This window comes from Jaculus jaculus, chromosome 11 (assembly GCF_020740685.1).
Source record: "Jaculus jaculus isolate mJacJac1 chromosome 11, mJacJac1.mat.Y.cur, whole genome shotgun sequence".
Classification (NCBI taxonomy): Eukaryota; Metazoa; Chordata; class Mammalia; order Rodentia; family Dipodidae; genus Jaculus; species Jaculus jaculus.
In genome coordinates this window covers 61,694,739-61,717,894 of record NC_059112.1, presented here as the reverse complement: position 1 = coordinate 61,717,894, position 23,156 = coordinate 61,694,739, and the positions used below count along the sequence as shown (strand labels likewise).

At 39.7% G+C, this 23,156-nt stretch overlaps 1 protein-coding gene across 1 annotated transcript in view; it reads left to right on the top strand.

Moving 5' to 3' along the window:
* Nucleotides 1–23,156, top strand: part of LOC105943856 (coiled-coil domain-containing protein 117-like) — a 37,218-nt gene that overhangs the window by 4,192 nt on the left and 9,870 nt on the right. The window contains exon 2 of the mRNA XM_045161265.1: nucleotides 21,326–21,507. Within this exon, the coding sequence (XP_045017200.1) occupies nucleotides 21,326–21,507 (182 nt within the window). The remainder of the gene's footprint in view (nucleotides 1–21,325; nucleotides 21,508–23,156) is intronic.

The window sequence follows — 23,156 nt, the reverse complement described above, 5'->3', positions numbered from 1 at the left end:
TCTGGACACAGTGCATCCACTGCCCCTGGAACTTTTGTATGAATGATCTTTTTTATATTTGCTTATGTACATGTTAGATATAAATGTAAATTTTTTTAATTTTTATTAACATTTTCCATGATTATAAAATATATCCCATGGTAATTCCCTCCAATAAATGTAATTTTTAAAAAGTCAATGTTTTATTGATTTGATAGAGAGAAGAGAGAGATAGAGAATAAATGGGTGTGCCAGGGCCTCCAGTCACTGCAAACAAATTCCAGATGCATAAGTCACCTTGTGCATCTGGATTTATGTGGGTACTGAGGAATCAAACTTGGGTCCTTTGGCAGCCTGTCGATAAGGTCCTATAGCACACCCTGCACGGGGCTCCTTTTCTTATTTTCTATTTTCACCATACCACTCCCTCCTCTGACCAAGAAAGTGCCTTAACCACTAAGCAATCTCTCCAGCCCCTGAATGTGATTTTTAAATTATCCATGTGCCTGAGCTCTGAGCTCTGAGGCAACCTTCACTGAACTTCAGATGCTTTGTTAATCTACTTATACTGTGTAGTGGTGGTGGTGTTTGTTGCTAAGAAGCCAGCCCAGGACCTTGTAAAAGCTAGGCAAAGGTTATAGCACTAAGATGAGTCAGGGCATCCCTGTCCTTGACTACAGTGGCTTGAAATGGCTTCATCAGAAGACAAAAGAAGCCATCCTTGTATCAGACAGTGCCAGGGCCCTCAGTTAAAGCAAACCTAAACTTTCTGACACAAAGGCCCCAGGCTATGGAGAGGTAGCTGCAGCCTGAACCACCAATCATCTCTCAGGGACTGGACCAGCAGGGGAGCTCCCCACCCCCATCCTTAGGGGTTGCAGTGAGTCAGGATCCTCCCCCCATTCTTGGGGGTCACAGTGAGCCTGGATCCCCAGACAAAATTTTGGATGGACCCTGAGATGGGTAGGAAGTAAGGCCACTCCTCTCCAAGAACCAGATACGTGGACTTTCAGATAAGACTTAGACTTTGCCCATAACTCTGTGGCCTTTGGCCAGTTGCCTAGGAAACTGCTTATCAGCCAGTACCTTCACACAGTTCATCTCCCTGAGACCCTAGATCATCTGACCCACCATTGCCTATGTGCTTGAACGAATGTCCCCATAGACTAGCAATCTTTAAATCTACCAATCCCCTTAGGGTCCTCTTCCAATCCTCAGATGCTTATAAATCCATTTTCCCTGACAATAAACTGAGAACTGTTCACCGGAACTGACTCCCAGGAGTGGGTGATTCTTTCTCTCATCACACACACACAACCTTGGCCTCCACAGTTGCCTGTAACATCTTTGGGGAACCATGGCTGGCCTGGAACAAGAACCCAGGAGCCTATATCCCTAGGATAAACTTAACAGCTCCCTGCTGCTGCAAGGTGATAGCTTGTCACCTCCAAATTCACATGTTGACTCTCACCCCAAAGGTGATGTATCATGTGGTAGAGTTAACTTCTCATTGCTAGGATAAAACACCTGACCAAAAGCAGCTTATTGGAGGAAAGGGTTTATTTCAGCTTATAGTTTTGAGGGGAAATTTCATCATTATGGCAGAGCAGAGGCTGGTTCACATCTAGTCACATATGTGGAAGTAGTCTAAGTACTGGGCTTGGTGCTTGACTAATAAACTTCAAGATCAGCCCCCAGAGACACATCTTCTTCAGCAAGGTTCTATCTCCCAAAGGCTCTACCAGTTAGGGATTGAATATAAGGCTCAATTACAAACACATGAGGTTATGGGGAGAAACTTTATATTCAAACTACTACATTCTGCCTCTGGCTTCTATAGACTCATGACCATCTTGTGATGCAAATGCATTCAGTTCAACTTTAAAAGTCCACCTAGTCTTTACCAATCCCAACACAGTTCAAAAGGCCCATGTACAAATTCTCATCTGAGACTCAAGACAGTCTCTTAACTGTGAGCCTGTAAAATAAAGACACAAGTTTCATACTTCCAACCAACACATATTGGCACAGAGTAAACTTTTCCATTATAAAAAGAAGGCATAGTAAGGAAAACAGACACAGCAAGGTGATAGGTGGGTATTTTTTATTAAACTTAATACTTTGTCCTCAAAAGATAGAGCTGCTGAAGGAGATGTGTCACTGGTGGCTGATGGATCTTGAGTCCAGTCCTACTAGGTATGTGGAAGGCCAGCTTTGGTTCTTGCTGTTTGTGCTTGCTAGTGTTGGTTTTTCTTTCTCTGCTGTGAATGCATAAAGTGAGCCATGTTCTTCCATAATGATGAAGCTTGCCCTAGAATCTGTAAGCCTGAAGTAAACCCTTTCCTCCCATAAGCTGCTTCTGGTTGGTTGGTTGTCTCAGCGATGGGAGAGTAACTGCAACAGTAGGTGAGTAGGCCATCAAGGGTGCATTCACGAGTGGGTTTAGCTGCCAAATAAAAGACCCGAGAGACCTTCAAACCCCTCTAACCATGTAGGGACATAGTAAAGAGATGACCTCTTCACTAGAAAATGGGCCTCAGCAGATGTTGAATTTGCTTATACCTTTATTTTCTACTTACAGTCCCTGACTGTAAGGAATAGATGTCTATGTTACTGAGTCCCCCAGTCAATGGCTTTCTGCTATAGAAACATGTGCCAGCTGAGATAGCACTCCAACCCTCTATATAGAGTGAGGAAAGGGCTGGAGAGATGGCTTAGAGGTTAAGGTGAAGCCTAAGGACCCATGTTGGATCTCTCTCCAGATCCTATGTTAGCCAGATGCACAAAGATGAGGCAAGTGCAAGGTTGTACATGCCCACTAGGTGGTGCAAGCATCTGGAGTTCAATTGCAGTGGCTGAGGCCCTGGTGTGCCAATTCACTGTCTGTCTCTCTGGCTTGCTCTTTCTAAATTAAAATTAGTAAATAAAATAAAGTGAGCATCTTCCTCAAGATGCTCCTGGCTCAGGGTCAGCGATTCTCATCAGTCTACCCATGGGTGTTGACTGCTGGCCTCCCCGGGCTGTCTCACAGGGAAGTCCCTTGCTCCTCCTGCTACTCCATCCCCACCACTGGCCCATACTCCCCTTCATCTACCAACACACATCACTCTTATTTCAAACCTTGTGAATGCTTTCCAGGGTCTATGAAAACTAGGGTGATCAAGGCACCCTGTGACCCAGCTGCTTCCCCAGCACCACCCTTCCTATGGGTGACAGCACAGTTTCTGTTCACCCTTACTTGGCCTCTGAGCCATTCCACTTCAGACCTGTTGTCCTACCTCTGAAAATTGGGGGCTGAGTGTATCACCTACTACTCTGGTGTCCCTCCTCACTGACCACTAGGCTCAGGCTCTGTCGCCTCTGCATGTAGCCTTTGCAGCCTTTCCCCCAGCCCTGAGTTAACACAGGTGCCAAGCATGTTAGAACTAAAAGGCTCATGGGAACATGATAGGCAGCCAATATCTCCTGAAGCTGAACCCCCCAAGGGGCACAAATATTGAAAACACCATGGCATAACTGCTTGTGAGTACTGGGACAAGAACTTCCAGATAAGAGGAGTGAACAGAGGCCAGATTCAAGGGAAGAAAGTGGGTTAGTGTGCTATGGAGGCAGGAGGCCAGTGATGAGGATGAGTTATGCATGGAAGTACATGCAGTACCAAAAAGGTGTGCTCCAAGCCTACAGAACCTGACCACAGCTACTCCTTATACAATTTTTACAATTAAAAGGAAAAAAGACCCAGCTTGCATCCACATTAGGCAAATCCAAGTTAATCTATGGGGACAAGATTAGAAGGGGGCTTGCCTTTGGTAAGGGGGGTGGGGTGGTGGGAAAGGGATGTGAGGGAATATGGTAGATGGTGAGTTTCCTGCCTCTTGGTTTCAGGCCTGGTACAAGAGCTGAAGGATTCACTGAGACTCACCCAAGACATAAACTCCATTTTTAAAAATTATTTACTTGCAATCAGAGAGTGAGAGAGAGCAGAGAGAGGGAGTGGGGCTGGAAAGAATGGGTGCACCAGGGCTTTTTGCCATTGCAAATGAACTCCAGATACATGCACCATCTTTGTGCATGTGGCTTTAGTGGGGACTGAAGAACCCAAACTGTCTGAGCCATCTCTCCAGCCCCAAAAGCTGAATTTTTATCTTAAGTATACACAAAAAGGAAGACTGAAAGGAAGGGAGGGAGAAAAGAAGAAAGAAAGAAGGAGGGAGGGATGAAGAAAGAGAGGTAGGGAAGGAAAAGAAGAAGGAAAGGAGGATCTGGAGAGATTTATCAGTGGTTAAGGCACTTGTCTGAAAAGCCTAAGAACGTGGGTTCAATTCCCCAGCGCACACATAACACCAGATGCGTAAGATGGAGCATGCATCTGGAGTTCATTTGCAGTGGTTACAGGCCCTGGCATGCCCATTCTCTCTCTCTCTGTTTCAAATAAATATTTAAGAAAATAAGTAAAGGAGGTAGGGAGAGAAGAAGAAAGAAAAAAAAAGGAAGAAAGACATGGCTCAAGCCATAGGAAAACCCAGGTGCGGAGAGCTTCCACTCCCACCAGAGCTCTCCGCAACTCTAGAAACATGAAGGGGAGTGGCAGTGAGCAATGAAGGAGCAGACCATGAGGGAGAAGAACACGTGGAATAGCGAGAGAACCAGAACAGCTGCAACTCCCTCCTCTCCCCCACAACCTGTGCCCAGCTCCAACAAACAGAGCAGAGGTCCCAGGACCCAGCCACGCCAACTTGAGCCAACACCGGGACCCAAGCAGGAGCAGAGTCTGGCAGCAACATCAGCAGGTCCGGCACACGGAACAGCGGCCCCAGCAGCAGCAGACCCAGTAGCAGCAGCAGCAGCAGACCCAGCAGCAGCAGCTTCAGCAGCAGTGGCGACAGACCCAGCAGAGGCAGCTTTAGCAGCACCAGTTCCAGCAACGGCTGTGCTGATCTGCAGGGCAACAGGTGCCAGGCTCGGTTTGCCCCACAGGAAAAGCCAGTGCCCAGCTCTAGAAATCAGAACAGCAGCCCGACGACCAGGCAGCAACTTGACTGATACCAAAATCATCCAAGGTAACTGGTATTGCACCAGGGAAGGTTCTCACTTGGTCACAAGCTGACTTGGACCCCTCAACAGATGAGAAATTTTAACCTCTTTGTTGATAGAGGATCTGGTTGTTATAATAACTACTCTTACATACATACTTGGGGCTGTTTTTGATTGGATGGGTACAGTGTTTAATTAACTTTTAGAATCTACCTGTATTTTATTCCATTCAGCCTACTTGAATACTCCCATAGAAGGGAAACTCAGTCCCTAGCAGCACCTTTGTAGATACTCTGAGAGTCTTAAGAGCCACACCTAACACCTTAAGCTCCTACCCTGAAAATATATAATATCAAATCAATTGATACAGCTAAGAATACCCAGCTAGACAGAAAATCCAAGCATTAACTTAATCCAAGATGCAAAAATATATACATTATAACACAAGAAACACTAAAAAGCAAGATGATATAAATCCACCTAAAAGTAATAATGCATCAGAAATGACCTCAGTGAGAACGAGTTAGAGGAAATGCCTGAGAAAGACTTCAAAAGAATGATTGTAAATATATTCAAAGAAGTCAGAGAACAAATCAAAGGAGTCAAAGAGGAACTCAAAGAGGAAATCAAAGAAATCAAAGAAGACACAGGACACAGATTTCATGAAATAAAGAAAGCAATAAAAGACATAAATAAGGAAATAAAAATGATAAAGAAAAACCAGTCAGAATTACTAGCAATGAAGAACACAGTTAATGAAATAAAAAACTCTGCAGAAAATCTGTAGCATGGATGAAGGAGAGAACAGAATATCTAAACTAGAAGACCAGGTGGCAGATCTAATACAGTCAAACAAAGAGAAAGACAAAGTTATAGAAAAGTATGAGTGGGAATTTCAAGATATTCGGGACACTATGAAAAGATCAAATATAAGAATTCAGGCATAGTAGAAGAAGAATTCAACTCCAAAGGCATAGTAGGCATGTTCAACAAAATCATAGAACAAAATTTCCCCCAAATTGGAAAAGAGGTGACAATGCAGATACAGGAAGAATTAAAAGAACCCCAGCCAGACAAAACCTGGAAAGAACCTCTCCTCACCATATTATAATCAAATTTCCAAACACACAAACCAAAGAAAAAATACTAAAAGCAGTTACAGAGAAAAATCAAGTTACCTACAAAGGCAAGCCCATCACGATTACAGCAGATTATTCAACACAAATTTTTAAAGCCAGAAGGGCTTGGAGTGATATATTCCAAGTTCTGAAAGATAAAAACTATCAACCAAGGTTACTTTATCCTGCAAACCTATCCATTCAAATAGACGGAGAAATAAGGACATTCCATGACAAAAGCAGGTTAAAGGAGTATTTGAAGACAAAACCAGCTCTACAGAAAATACTTAATAGAATCCTCCATGCTGAAGAAAAGGAAAAGCACACATATAAGGAACCTAGAACAAACAAGCAATACTCAAATACTAGTTAACACAAGAGAACACAGGTAGACCCAGAACCACAAAAAAAAAAAAAAAAAAAAGGCAAACATAAATACACACCTTTCAATAATATCTCTCTCTCTCTTTTTTTTTTTTTTTTTTTTTTTGGTTTTTCAAGGTAGGGTCTCACTCTGGTCCAGGCTGTCTTGGAATTAACTCTGTAGTCTCAAGGTGGCCTTGAACTCACAGCGATCCTCCTACCTCTGCCTCCCGAGTGCTGGGATTAAAGGCGTGTGCCACCACGCACAGCTCAATAATATCTCTTAATATCAATGGCTTCAATGCCCCAATGAAAAGACATAGGTTTGCAGACTGGGTTAAAAAGCAGGACCCTACAATTTGTTGTCTCCAAGAAATTCACCTTTTTACAAAGGATAGACATTATCTTAGGGTGAAAGGTTGGAAAACGGTGTTTCAAGCAAATGGATCTAGAAAACAAGCAGGGGTTGCTATCCTAATATCTGACAAGGTAGACTTCAGTCCAATGTTAGTCAAGATAGATAAAGAAAGTCACTTTATATTGATTAAGGGCACACTCCAACAGGAGGACATTACAATCCTAAACATATATGCACCTAACATGGGGGCTCCCAAATTCATTAAACAAACACTATTAGAACTAAGGTCACAGATAACACCAAGCACAGTGGTGGTGGGTGACTTTAACACCCCACTCTCATCAATTGACAGGTCATCCTGGGAAAAAATAAAAGGAGAGGCATCTGGACTAAATGAGGTCATAGAAGGAATGGACCTAACAGATATATACAGGACATTTCATCCAAAGGCTGCAGAATATACATTCTTTTTAGCAGCGCATGGAACATTCTCTAAAATAGACCATATATTAGGACACAAAGCAAATCTTAACAAATTCAGGAAAATTGAAATATTTCCTTGCATTCTATCTGACCACAATGGAATTAAACTAAAAATCAGTAGCAAGAAAGGCTATAGAGCATACACAAAATCATGGAAACTAAACAGTACACTACTAAACAATGAATGGGTCAATGAAGAAATCAAGAAGGAAATCAAAAAATTTATAGAGTCAAACGATAATGAGAACACAACATATCAAAATCTCTGGGACACAATGGAGGCAGTTCTAAGAGGTAAATTTATACCCTTAAGTGCCTATCTTAAGAAATTTCGGAAGTAAGCGACCTAATGCTTCACGTTAAAGCCTTGGAAAAAGAAGAACAAGGCAAACCAAAAACCAGTAGATGGGAAGAAATAATAAAGATTAGGGCAGAAATTAATGAAATTAAAAAAAAAATCCAAAGGATCAATGAAACAAAGAGTTGGTTCTTTGAAAGGATAAACAAGATTAATAAACCCTTAGCAAATCTGACCAAAAGAAAGAGAGAAAAGACACAAATTAATAAAATCAGAGATGAACAAGGTAACATCACAACAGATTCCAGAGAAATTCAAAAAATCATAGGGACATACTATAAAAGCATATACTCCACAAAGTATGAAAATCTGAAAGAAATGGATGATTTCCTTGATTTATATGACCTACCTAAATTAAACCAAAATGAGATTAATCACTTAAATAGACCTATAACAAACATGGAGATCTGAACAGTTATCAATAATCTCCCAACTAAAAGAAGCCCAGGCCCAGATGGATTCACTGCTGAATTTTACCAGACCTTCAAGGAAGAGCTAATACCATTGCTTCTTAAGCTTTTCCAGGAAAAAGAAAAGAAGGAATTCTACCAAACTCCTTCTATGAGGCCAGCATCATCCTGATACCAAAACCAGGCAAAGATAGAACAAAAAAAGAAAATTACAGACCAATCTGTCTCATGAACATAGATGCAAAAATTCTCAACAAAATATTGGCCAGCAGAATACAAGAGTATATCAAAAAGATCATTCACCCTGACCAAGTAGGCTTTATCCCAGAGATGCAGGGATGGTTCAACATACGCAAATCTATAAATGTAATACATTATATACATAGGTGGAAAGACAAAAATCATATGATCATCTCATTAGATGCAGAGAAAACATTTGACAAAATCCAACATCCTTTCATGATAAAAGTCCTACAGAGACTGGGAATGCAAGGAACATATCTCAATATAATAAAGGCTACTTATGACAAGCCTACAGCCAACATATTACTAAATGGGGAAAAACTGGAACCTTTTCCACTAAAATCAGGAACAAGACAAGGGTGTCCACTGTCCCCACTTTTATTTAATATAGTTTTGGAAGTCTTAGCCATAGCAATAAGGCAAGAGACACACATAAAAGGGATACAAATTGGAAAGGAAGAAATCAAGTTATCATTATTTGCAGATGACATGATTCTATACATAAAGGACCCTAAAGACTCTACTAGCAAACTGTTAGAGCTGATCAAAACCTACAGCCATGTAGCAGGATACAAAATAAATACACAGAAATCAGTAGCCTTCATCTATGCTAACAACAAACACACAGAGGATGAAATCAGAGAATCACTCCCATTCACAAATGCATCAAAAAAAAAATAATGTACCTTGGAATAAACCTAACCAAGGAAGTAAAGAATCTCTACAATGAGAACTTTAAAACACTCATGCAAGAAATTGCAGAAGACACTAGAAAGTGGAGAAACATCCCCTGTTCCTTGATTGGAAGTATCAATATTGTGAAAATGGCAATCTTACCAAAAGCAATCTACACATTTAATGCAATCCCTATCAAAATTCCAAATGCTTTCTTCATGGAAATAGAAAAAACAATCCAAAAATTCATTTGGAATCACAAAAAACCTCGAATATCTAAAATAATACTGAGCAACAAAAATAAGGCTGGTGGTATCCCCATACCTGATTTTAACCTATACTACAGATCCATAGTAACAAAAACAGCATGGTACTGGCACAAAAACAGAAATGTAGATCAGTGGAACAGAATAGAGGACCCAGATGTAAGCCCAAGTAGCGATAGCCTCCTGATATTCGATAAAAATGCCCAAAATACTCATTGGAGAAGAGACAGCCTCTTCAGCAAATGGTGTTGGGAACACTGGATATATATCTGCAAAAGGATGAAAATAGATTCTTCTCTCTCGCCATGCACAAGAATTAAGTCCAAATGGATTAAAGACCTTAACATCAGACCTGAGACTCTGAAACTACTAGAGGAAAAAGTAGGGGAAATCCTTCAACATATTGGTCTTGGCAAAGACTTTCTGAATACAACCCTAACTGCTCAGGCAATAAAACCACAGATTAATCACTGGGACCTCATGAAATTACAAAGATTTTACACTGCAAAGGACACAGTGAAAAAAGCAAAGAGGCAACCTACAGAATGGGAAAAAATCTTTGCCAGCTATATATCTGATACAGGATTAATATCTAGGATATACAAAGAACTCAAAAAGTTAAATAATAAGGAATCAAACAAGCCAATCAAAAAATGGGCTATGGAGCTTAATAGAGAGTTCTCAAAGGAAGAAATAAGAATGGCATATAAGCATCTAGAAAAATGTTCTACGTCACTAGTCATCAGGGAAATGCAGATTAAAAGTACATTGAGATTCCACCTCACTCCTGTCAGATTGGCCACCATCATGAAAACAAATGATCATAAATGTTGGCGGGGATGTGGAAAAAGAGGAACCCTTCTACTCTGGTGGTGTGAATGCAATCTGGTCTAGCCATTGTGGAAAACAGTGTGGAGGTTCCTAAAACAGCTAAAGATTGATCTACCATATGACCCAGCTATAGCACTCCTAGGCATATATCCAAAGGACTCATCTCATTTCCTTAGAAGTACGTGCTCAACCATGTTTATTGCTGCTCAATTTGTAATAGCTGGGAAATGAACCAGCCTAGATGTCCCTCAACTGATGAGTGGATAATGAAGATGTGGCACATTTATACAATGGAGTTCTACTCAGCAGTAAAGAAAAATGAAGTTATGAAATTGGCAGAAAAATGGATGGACCTGGAAAGGATTATACTAAGTGAGGTAACCCAGGCCCAGAAAGCCAAGTGCCACATGTTGTCTTTCATATGTGGATCCTAGCTACAGATGATTGGGCTTCTGCATGAGAAGGAAAATAGTTGGTAGCAGATGCCAGTTAAAAAGTAAAAAAGGAGACATAAAGGGAAGAGAAAGGAAGGGAGGAGGGTATTTAATAGCTTGATATTGTATATATGTAAGTATAATGATTGAGATGGGGACATAATATGATGTAGAATGGAATTTCAAAGGGGTAAGTGTCAGGGGGGAGGAAGGGAATTACCATGGGATATTTTTTTATAATCATGGAAAATGTTAATAAAAATTTCAATATTTTTTGAAAAACAGAATTCAGGGCATAGTAGAAGGAGAAAAATTGCACTCCAAAGGCATCGTAGGTATTTTCAACAAAATCATAGAAGAAAACTTCCCCCAAATATGGAAAGTGATGCCAATGCAGACACAGGAAGCTTTTAGAATGCCAAACAGCCAAATCAGGAAAGAACCTGTCACCATCATTTATAACTAAACTACAAAACACACAATTCAAAGAAAGTATATTAAAAGAAGTTACAGTGCTAAAACAAGTCATATACGAAGGAAAGCCCATCATGATAACGAAGATTACTCAACACAAACTTTAAAAGCCAGAACAGCTTGTAATGATGTATTCTAAGTTCTTAAAGATAACAACAGTAAAACAAGATAACTTTACCCTTCAAATCTATCTATCCAGGGAAATAAGGACATCCACAACAAAAACAGGTTAAAGGAATATACGAACACTAAACCAGCTTTACAGAAAATACTTGAAAGGATCCTCAAGGCAGAAGAAAAAGAAAAGCACACATATAAGGTGCCAGGAACAAATAAACATTACTCAGCCTGGGCTAGAGTAAGACTCTACCTCAAAAAAAAAAAAAAAAAAGAAAAGAAAAAAAAAGCCTCAAACAATATTTAATACAAGAGAGTAAAGGAAAAGCCAACATGGTGGAGCACACCTTTAATTCCAACACTTGGGAGGCAGAGGTAGGAGGATCTCTAAGCAATCAAGGCCACCCTGAGACTACATAGTAAATTCCAGGACAGCCTAAGGTAGAATGAAACCATACCCAGAAAAACAAGAAGAGAGAGAGAGAGAGAGAGAGAAAACGAAAACCAGACAAACTACAAAACAAGAAGAATGGCAAGAATAAATATATACCTTTCAATCATAACTCTTAATATTAGCTCTGTCTGAGTTCCTTGCATATACAGTAGGTGTGGGGGCACAGCAGCCTGGAGTGAGTAGGCTGGGCCCATTTCCAGGCTCCTCCCTGCTCCTAGGTCTGGATTCCTTGCATAGACAGTGCGTAGGCAGGCACAGTGGCCTGGAGTGAATAGGCTGGCCCCCTGGATCTGGGTCCCTCCTACCTCCTCAGTCTGGGTTGCCTGCACTGGTTTGTGTCCTGGAGGGCACAGCACTCTGACCTGGAAGATAAGACAGAAGAAATTGATCGGGAGGCCAAAAACTTTGCTAAGCTCAAAAAATCAAGTGAAACAAACAAACAAAAAAAAATTAAAAACCTGGGTGTGGTGGTATATGCCTCCAATCCCAGCACTCAGGAGGCAGAGGTAGAAGATTGCCATGGATTCAAGGCCACCCTGAGAATACAGAGTGAATTCCAAGTCAGCATGGGCTAGAGTGAGACCCTACCTTGAAAAAACCAACAAACAAAATCAAGTGAACAGAATATAACAAAGCTGTTGGGACATCCTAAAATGACCAAATATCCAGGTCATAGATATACCAGAAGGAGAAGAAGAAATTCAAACTAGAGGCATAAAGAATATACTCAACAAAATTATTGAAGAAAATTTTCTGGAAATTGCAAAAGAGAGGCATATCCAGATACAAGAAGCCCATAATACACCAAATAGACAGGACCAAAGAAGAGTCTCCAAGACACATCATAGGTAAAACTCTTAACAATGAAGCCGGGCGTGGTGGTGCACGCCTTTAATCCCAGGACTCGGGAGGCAGAGGTAGGAGGATTGCTGAGAGTTCGAGGCCGCCCTGAGACTACATAGTTTATTCCAGGTCAGCCTGGACCAGAGTGAGACCCCACCTTGAAACCCCCCCCAAAAAAATAAAGCCTCTTAACAATGAAAACAAAGAGTATTAAGCAAGTCAGGCATGCACCAGCCATCCCAGTACTTGGGAGGCAGAGGTAGGAGGATTGCTGTGAGTTTGAGGTCACATAGTGAATTCCAGGTCAGCCTGGGCTACAGCAAGACTCTACCTCAAAAAAAAAAAGCAGCAAGATCACAACATACAAAGGCAATCCCATCAGAATTACATGAGATTATTCAATGGAAAACCTGAAAGCTACAAGGGCCTGGAATGAAACACTTCAAAGTCTGAAAAATTATGTCTTCCAACCCAAGCTACTTTGCTCAGCAAAAGTATCCCTCATAATAGATGATGAAAAAAAAACTTTCCATGAAAAAATTCAACTCTACAATTATATGAACACAAAGCCAAACCTACAGAGAATTCTTGAGGTAATACTCCACAAAGAACAATCAAACAACCAATTTCAAGTGTCAACAAGAAGATCACAATAACCAAAATAAACCAGGCTCAAAACAGTACATAACAGCCGGGCGTGGTGGTGCACGCCTTTAATCCCAGCACTCGGGAGGCAGAGGTAGGAGGATCGCCCTGAGTTCAACGCCACCCTGAGACTACGGAGTTAATTCCAAGTCAGCCTGGACCAGAGTGAGACCCTACCTCGAAAAACCAAAAAAAAAAAAAAGTACATAACAGAAGAAAGCACATAAAACACCTCATCATGGTAGGGATTAATTCAAACCTCAAAGTAAAAACCATAAATATTGATGGTCTTAACTCATCCATCAAAAGACACAGTTTATCAGGATGGATCAAAACATTGGACCCTTCTGTAGTAGTTTGATTCAGGTATCCCCCAAAAACTTAGGTGTTCTGAATGCTAGGTTCCCAGCTGACAGAGATTTGGGAATTAATGCCTCATGGAAAGAGTGTATTGTTGGAGGCAGGCTTGTGGGTATTATAGCCAGTTTCCCCTTACCAGTGTTTGGCACACTCTCCTGTTGCTATTGTCCACCTATGTTGACCAGGGAATGATGTCCACACTCTGCTCATGCCATCATTTTCCCTGCCATCATGGAGTTTGCCCCTCAAGCCTATAAGCCAAAATAAACCTCTTTTTTCCCACAAGCTGCTCTTGGTTGGGTGATTTCTACCAGCAATATGAACCTGACTACAAACCTACTAACTACTGTCTTTAAGCAACCCACCTCACCACTAAAGATAGACATCTCCTCAAGGTGAAAGATTAGAAAATTTTACTTCAAGCAAATGTAAATCATCAGGACATACTTCCAAAACCTCTAGTCCTCTAAATTGAATAATCTCAAAGAAATGGATGAATTCCTAGACACATACCACCTAACAAAACTAAACTCAAAGCAGATTAATCTCCTAAACAAACCTATCACATCCATAAAGATTGAAACAGTAATCAAAATCCTCCCCCAAAAGAAAGGTCCTAGACCAGATAGCATCTCAGCTGAATTCTATCAAACTTTCATTAGAAGAACTGAGACCAATTTTTCTCAAACTATTCCACATAATTGGAGACCAAGGAATACTCCCTGACTCCCTGACTCATTTTATGAACCTAGCATCACCCTACTACCAAAACCAGACAGAGATGCAATAAGGAAAGAAAGTTACCAGCCTATATCCCTAATGAACTTAGATGCAAAGATCCTGAACAAAATCCTTGCAAATGGAATTCAACAACACATCAAAAGCATTATCAACCTTTATCAAGCTTCATCCCAGGGATGGCTTAACATATGGAAATTGGTCAATGTAATACACCACATAAATAAACTGAACCATAAGAACCACATGATCATTTCAATCGATGCAGAGAAGGCCTTTGAAAAAATACAACAGGAGTGCCCACTCTCACCGCTGCACTTCAACATAGTACTAGAAGTACTAGCTCCAGCAATAGACAGGAGAAAGAAATAAAAGGGATTCAAATTGGAAAGGAAGAAGTCAAGTTAGCTCTATTTGCATATGACATGATCCAATGTATAAGTGATCAGAAAGTCTCCATTTCAAAACTTCTAAAGGTAATAAATTCCTTCAGCAATATGACAGGATACAAAATCAATGCACATAAACCACTACCTTTTCTACACATAAAGGACAAAAATACAAAGAAAGAAATCAGTGAGGCTGTCAATACTAACAAAAAAATTAAATACCTTGGAATAACACTAACAAAGGATTTGAAAGGACTGTATAATTAAAATATAAAACCACTCAAAAAAGAAATAGAAGAGGACTTGAGAAAATAGAAAGACCTCCCATGCTCCTGGATAGGTAGAATTAATATTGTGAAAATGGCAAATCTACCAAAAGCAATATACAGATTTAATGCAATAGCAATAAAAATACTAACACCATTCTTCAGAGATTGTAATAATGATCTCAGAGTTCATACAGAATGGCAACAGGCTTCAGATATCCAAACATATCCTCAGCAAAAGAATTGCCCCTCATGGTATCACCATACCTGATCTAAAGTTATACTACAAAGCCATAGTGACAAAAATGTCATGGTACTGGAATAAAAACAGAAGCATAGACCAATGGAACAGAATTGAAGACCCAGACTTTAGGTCAAGCAACTACAGCTGCTTAATCTTTGACAAAGGTACCAATAATGTAGACTGGAGAAAAGATAGCATCTTGAACAAATGGTGTTGGACAAATTGGATGACCATATATAGAAAAAGGAAATTAGACCCACTCATTTCACCATACACAAAAATCAACTCCAGATGGATGAAAGACCTCAATATAAGACCTGAAACCCTTCAACTACTGGAAGAAAAAAATAGGAGGCACTCTCCAAGATATAGGACTGGGGAAAAACTTCCTGAACAAAATCCCAGTAGCCCAGGAAACAAAACAACCACTCAACCAATGGGATATCATGAAGCTAAAAAGCTTCTGCACAGACAAACATACCATAAACAGAGACAATAGATTACCCACTGAATCTTTGAAATCTTTGCCAGCTATACCACTGACCTAATATATAGAATCTACAAAGAACTCAAAACACTATACAATAAAAAAATCAAACAGCCCACTCCATAAGTGGGGCAAAGAACTAAATGGTGAGTTCTCAGAGAAAGAATTACAAATGGCTAACACACACTTAAGAAAATGTTCAACATCTCTAACCACTAGGGAAATGCAAATTAAAACAACCATGAGATTCCACCTTACCCCATTAAGTATAGCAAACACTAAAAAATCAAATGAAAACAAATGTTGACAAGGCTGTGGAGAAACAGGAACAGTCATTCACTGTTGGTGGGAATGTAAGCTGGTACAAGCACTACAGAAATAAATATGGAGACTCCTGAAAAAGATCAATATAAAATTACCAACAGACCATGGTTTTCCCTTACTGGGAATTTACCCTAAAAGCTTCACATCTCAATGTATAGCTGCTCAATTCATAATAGCTAAAAACTGGAATCAACCCATGTGCCCATCATTGGATGAAAGGATAACCAAGATGTGGTATATCTACACAATGGAATTTTACTCAGCAATAAGAAAAAAATAACACATTGAAATTTGTAGAAAAATGATCAAACTTGGAACAGATCATTAAAAATGAACTCACACAATCACAGAAAACAGCCATCCCTTGATCTCACTCATCTGCAGTTCCTAACCTGTATCAGCTCTAATTGCTGACATACTGAATAGCATCTTGAGACTTAGGCAATAGGGAGGGTACAGGTTGGGGCAAGGGAAAGAGTGTGGGGGGGGGACACAAAACTGAACCCAAATCAAATTGGTACCATAGAATCCTATATTCTAGCAGTCAGAGTAAAAGGTGGAACCCTCAAGAGGACCCTAGAGGGAGCACCTGAATTGAAGAGTGCTGGAAAAAGTAAGATAAAACCTAACTTCAACTTTCTCCTGTTTCTCTTTATTCTCTGGCTTTTTCTTTCCTCTTTTCCCTTGGCACTGGACTGTATTTCCCTCTACAAAGATGTAGTCTACATCAACAATGAGCTGTTGATCAGAAAGACCTCCTAGATCTCCCAAAACAAATAAGACAGACTTCAGTCACCACTTGATTACTCATCTGAGGTTAATGGTAAGACCCTACTGCTAAAGACACCATAAACTGTTAGCACAGACCATGGACAGACCTTGTTGGTATCTGGAGGAGAGTCAGTAGGCCCATGTAGTACTAGAAGGCACTATATAACCTGCTGGGGGAAAGTGGCCAACATCTCAAAGTCTAAGTAACTCAGAAGCAAACAACCTGATGTGATGCTCACACAAGTGCAATAGTGGCACACAACCATGGTGGGTAACGAACTGCTGTTATATTGGCTAATAGATCCACTGGAACTTGGAAACAAGTCAAAACCATATCCAGATAATGATTCTGCTTTCCAATGTCAAGCTCCCACTAACCTTAGACTATAAGAGTGCCTAAACACTTTTAATTCTCTCTAATTTAATAAGGGTTATCCCATTTAACTAGTGCTTACTTCATTCTTCATTGGAGAATTTGTTTCTCTTTTTCAGAGGAAAGCTGGACGTGAGGAGATAAATGACCCAGTGTACTCCACCCCAGCCTCAGCTGAAACCACAGAGGAACTGGGAAAATGAGCAAGAGTCCTGCTTTCTTAGTGAATCTAACATCAGCACAAGGTTGATGGAGAAAGATACTGAGGACATTCAACACCTATAAAACCAGAGATCCAGAAGCTCCTCAGTGCCCATTACAGAAGTAGACTTAAAATGCTCCCAGCATGGCTCAGAGAATTTTGTGGAAGAGGAAGGCAGAAAGATTGTTAGAGGCACAAGTTGGGACATTTTGCACAGAGACATTGCCTCTTCTCCCACCTCCACCCCCACATAATGCATGACCCCCAATCCCCATGGGGTTGACCTGCATCCCCAACGATGAAGGCCTCTTCAGAAAAGGGGCAGGGAGGATAGAAAGAATGGTAGAAACATGTGTTGTTTATAAGAAAATATGTCCATATCTAATAAAAAAAATAACTCTTAATATCAATGGCCTCAATGCCCAAGCCAAAAGACACAGATTTGCAGATTATGTTAAAAAAAAAAAAGAGTCCTTCTATTTGTTGCCTGCAAGAATCCCACTTTTCTGTATAAAACAGATACTATCTTAGGATGACAGGTAGGAAAATGGTGTTTAAAACAAATGGACCTAGAAAACAAACAGGTGTCACTATCCTAATATCTGACAGGGTAGATTTCAAAGCAACATTAATGAGGAAAAATAAAGGATTGATTAAAGTAAGACCACAACATGAGCACATACCTAACACGGTGGTTCCCAATTTCATCAAACAAACTCTCCTAGAAATAAAGCTACAGATAACACCAAATACAATTGTAGTGGATAAATTCAACACACCACTCTCATCAATTGACAGGTCATCCCAGGAAAAAATAAACAGAAGAATCTGAATTAAATGAGGTCATATGTCATTTAATACCTTACAGATATCTGAAGAACATTTCACCATGTGCTGCAGAATACATTCTTTTCAGCAGCACATGGAACATTCTCTAAAATAGACCATATATTAGGACATAGAGAAAACCTTAACAACTATAGAAAACTTGAAATAATTCCTTGCACTCTATCTTATCACAATGGGATTAAACTACTAATTTACAGCAAGAAAAGCTACAGAGCGTACACAAAAACATGTAAATTAAACAATACACTACTAAATGATGAATGGGTCAATGAAGAAATCAAACAGGAAATCAAAAATTCATAGAGTCAAATGATAATGAGTACACAACATAAAAAAATCATTGGGACAAAATGAAGGCAGTCCCAAGAGGGAAATTTATACCTTTAAGTGCCCATATTAACAAATTAGAAAGGTCACAAGTAAACAACTTAATGCTTCACTTTAAAACCCATGGAAAAAGAAGAACAAGGCAAACCAAAAATAGTAGATAGGAAGTAATAATAAAGATTAGGACAGAAATTAATTAAATAGAACCCCCAAAATACACAGAATCAATGAAACAGAGAGTTAGTTCTTTAAAAGGATAAACAAGATTGATAAACCTTTACCAAATCTGACCAAAAGAAAGACAGAAGAGACACAAATTAATAAAATTAGACATTAAAAAGGCACCATCACAACAGATACCAAAGAAATTTTAAAAATCATACAAACATACTTTAAGAACATATATTCCACTATGTTTCAAAATATGAAAGAAATGGATGATTTCCTTGAATTATATAGCCCATCAAAATTAAATCAAGATGAGATTTCCCACCTAAATAGACCTATAGCAAGAATGGAGATCCAAGTAGTTATAAAAATGATCTCCCAAATGACAGAAATACAGGCCCAGATGGATTCACTGGTGCCTTTTACCAGACCTTCATGGAAGAACTAACACCTATGCTTCTCAAATTTTCCCATAAAGTAGAAAAGGAAGGAATTCTACCAAACTGCTGCTACCAAGCCAGCATCATCCTGATACCAAAACTAGAAAAAGACCATAAAAAAAAGTAAAAAAACAACTACAGACCAATCGCCCTCAGGAACATAGATGCAAAAATTCTCAACAAAATAAAACAGAATACAAGAACATATCAGAAAGATCATCCACCTCAATAAAGTAGGCTTTATCCCAGAGATGCAATCATGGTTCAACATATGCAAATCAATAAATGTAATACACTATATAAATGGACTGTAGGACAAAAATCACATGCTCATCTCAATAGATGCAGAAAAGGCATTTGACAAAATCCAACATCCCTTCATGATACAAGTCCTACAGACACTTGGAATAAAAGGAACATATCTCAACATAATAAAGGCTATTTATGACAAACTTACAGTCAACATAATACTAAATGGGAAATGAAACTTTTCTACTAAAATCAGAGGTGTCCACTGTCCCCACTTTTATTTAATATAGTACTGGAAATTTTAGCTAAAGCAATAAGGCAAGAGACACATAGAAGGGATAGAAATTGGCAAGGAAAATATCAAACTATCATTATTATCATTTTATATATAGAATCATAGCATGATTCTATACATAAAAAACCCTAAACACTCTACCAGCAAATTGTTAGAGCTGATAAGCACTTTTAGCAACATAACACAATACAAAATAGACAGAAATCAGTAGCCTTCCTATATATTAGCAAGAAACATAGTGAGGATGACATCAGGGAATAACTCCCATTTACAATTGCATCAAAAAAAAAAAAAAGTAAGCCAGGCGTTGTGGCTTATGCTTTTAATCCCAGCACTAGAGAGGCAGAGGCAGGAGGATTGTCATGAGTTAGAGGCCAACCTGAGACTGCATAGTGAATTCCAGATCATTCTGGGCTACAGTGAGACCTTACCTCAAAAACTAAAATAAATAAATAAAGTACCTTAGAATAAACCTAAACAAGGAAGTCAAGGATTACTACAATGAAAACTTTAAAACACTTGAGAGAAATTACAGAAGACAATAGGAAATGGAAAGGCCTCCCATGTTCTTGTATTGGAAGAATCAATCTTGCAAAAATGGTAATCTTATCAAAATCAATCTACACATTTAATGCAATCCCTATCAAAATTTCAATGGCATTCTTCATGAAAATAGAAAAAAAAAATCCTAAAATTCATTTGGAACCACAAAACAAAACAGTTATGAACAACAAAAATAAGGCTGGTGGCTGAAGAGATGGCTTAGCAGTTAAGGCATTTGCCTGCAAAGCCAAAGAACTTTGGTTTGATTCCCTGGGACTCATGTAAGCCAGATGCACAAGGTGGGACATGCATCTGGAGTTTGTTTGCAGTGACTGGAGGCCCTGGTGTGCCCATTCTCTCTCTCCTTCTCTCTCTCTCTCTCTCTCTCTCTCTCTCTCTCTCTCTCTCTAATAAATAAATAAATAAGAATAAAGTTTACAAATAATAAGGTTGGTTGCATCACCATACCTAACTTTAAGCTATATTACAAAGCCGTAGAAACAAAAAGAGCATGGTACTGGCAAAGAAAGACACATAGATCAATGGAACAGAATAGAGTACCCAGATGTAAGTCTGGACTTCTACAGCCACCTGATCTTTGACAAAACTGCCAAAAAATACTCATTGGAGGGCTGGAGAGATGGCTTAGCGGTTAAGCGCTTGCCTATGAAGCCTAAGGACCCCGGTTCAAGGCTCGACTCCCCAGGACTCACGTTAGCTAGATGCACAAGGGGGCGCATGCATCTGGAGTTCGTTTGCAGTGGCTGGAGGCCCTAGTGTGCCCATTCTCTCTCCCTCTCTCTATCTGCCTCTTTCTGTCCCTCTCTGTCTCTCTCAAATAAATAAACAAAAATAACAAAAAATAATTTTTTTTTAAATACTCACTGGAGAAAAGACAGCCTCTTCAGCAAATGGTGCTGGGCAAACTGGATACCTATATGCAAAGGATAAAAATAGATCCTTACCGGGCATGGTGACACAGGCCTTTAATCCCAGCACTCAGGAGACAGAGGTAGGAGGATTGTCTGAGTTTGAGGCCACCCCTGAGACTCCATAGTGAATTCCAGGTCAGTCTGGGCTAGAGTGAGACCCTACCTCAAAAGAAAACAAAAGAAAAGAAAAGGTTCGGCTGCGTGGCTCCTCAGACCTGGGCCAGCTGGGAAGCGTGGGCGGCAATTTTGAATTTGTTGCTCCTGACACTTGTCTTTCTCCTAGACAAGAATAAGAGATTTTGTGATGTCTCCTGTGCGTGTCCCACCAAGTTCTAAGGATCCAGAGGCTCTGGAGAATGGGGCTGAGCACTTCACTAAGGAGGAATGGGATGCTCTGACACCTGCTGAAAAGGCCTGTTACAACGAAATAATGCAGAAGAACCTAATGCATGTGATTCTTGAAACGTACATCTCAAAATTCAAAACTTACTTACAAGTGATTACAGGGCTACCAGCAGCAATGGCAGCAAACACACCTCCAAAAGCTAAGCAGGGTAAAGACCAGAAGAAACCTTGACCCTCGACATTTAAATACCAGTGTGCCAAGGAAGGAGTTGATCAACAGCCATTGTATAGTTTTCAAATACAGCTTATTTTTTCTTTAGGTATGTGAATTTCACAGATGTAGTGTTTTTCAGTTCATTAAAGTTTTGATGCATAAAAAAAGAAAAGAAAAGAGATCCTTATCTCTCTCCATGCACAAGAATTATGTCCCAATGGATCAAAGTCCTTAATATCAGACCTAAAACTCTGAAACTACTAGTGGAAAAAGTAGGGGAAACCCTTCAAAATATTGGCATAGGCAACAACTTTCTGAATATAAGCCCAGGTGCTTAGGAAATGAAACCACTAATAAACCACTAGGACCTCATGAAATTCCAAAGCTTTGGTACTACTAAGGACACTGAATAAAGCAAAGAGGAAACTTACAAAATGAGAGAAAATCTTTGACAGAGGAAAAACCTAAATAATAAGAAATCAAACAATCCAACTAAAATATGGGCTATGAAACTAAATTGAAAGCTCTCAAAAGAAAAAATACATGTGGCAAATAAACATCAACATAATGTTCTACATCCTCACCCACCAGGGAAATGCAAATTAAAACTACTTTGAGATTTCATCTCACTCCTGTCAGAATGGCTATCATCAAGAAAACAAATGACAATAAATGCTGGCAAAAATGCAGAAAAAGAGAAGCCCTTCTACACTGTTGGTGGAAATGTAATCTGGTACAGCCATTGTGTAAATCAGTGTGGAGGTTCCTGAGACAGCTAAAAATAGATTTACCATATGACATATCTCACTCCTAGGCATCATCCTAAGGACTCTTCTCACTACCTTAGAGATACTTGCACATCCATGCTTATTGCCGCTCTATTCACAATAGCTAGGTAATGGAACCAACATAGATGTCCCTCAACTGATGGGTGGATAATGAAAATGTGGCACATTTATACAATGGAATTATATTCAGAGGTAAAGAAAAATAAATTTATGAAATTTTCAGGGTAATGAACAGACCTGGAAAAGATTATACTTAGTGAGGTAACCCAGGCCCAGAAAGGCAAGAGCCATATGTTCTCTTTCATATTGGATTCTAGCTACAAATGTTTGGACTGGTATGTGAGTTGGAATAAAACTCAGTAGCAGATACCAGTAAGCTAGAAAGGGTATATAAGGGAGGGAAGGGAGGAGGTAACTTAAGGAGATGGTATTGTATATGTTTAAGCAAAGAACAGCTTAATGTGAGTAGAAAGGCCTAAGTGAGGTCAGGGGAAGAAATTTAGTAAAGGAAAGATTGGGGGAGGGCTAACAAAAGTCTAAGTGGGTATGAATAAGTCATATGTAAATGTACTTTTTTGGACAATGGTGCACCCAGAAGCCATAGATTGTTAGTAGAAAATTTTCAGTGCTAGGGATAGAATACCTTCCAGTGAGTTGGTGGCCAGCAAGGTCCCTGATGCCCCACAAAACACTATAGGCCATTGCCAAGACTCTTGGTTTCCCACCAGGAATAGATGTTAAGACCCGACTGCTGAATACTCCACATA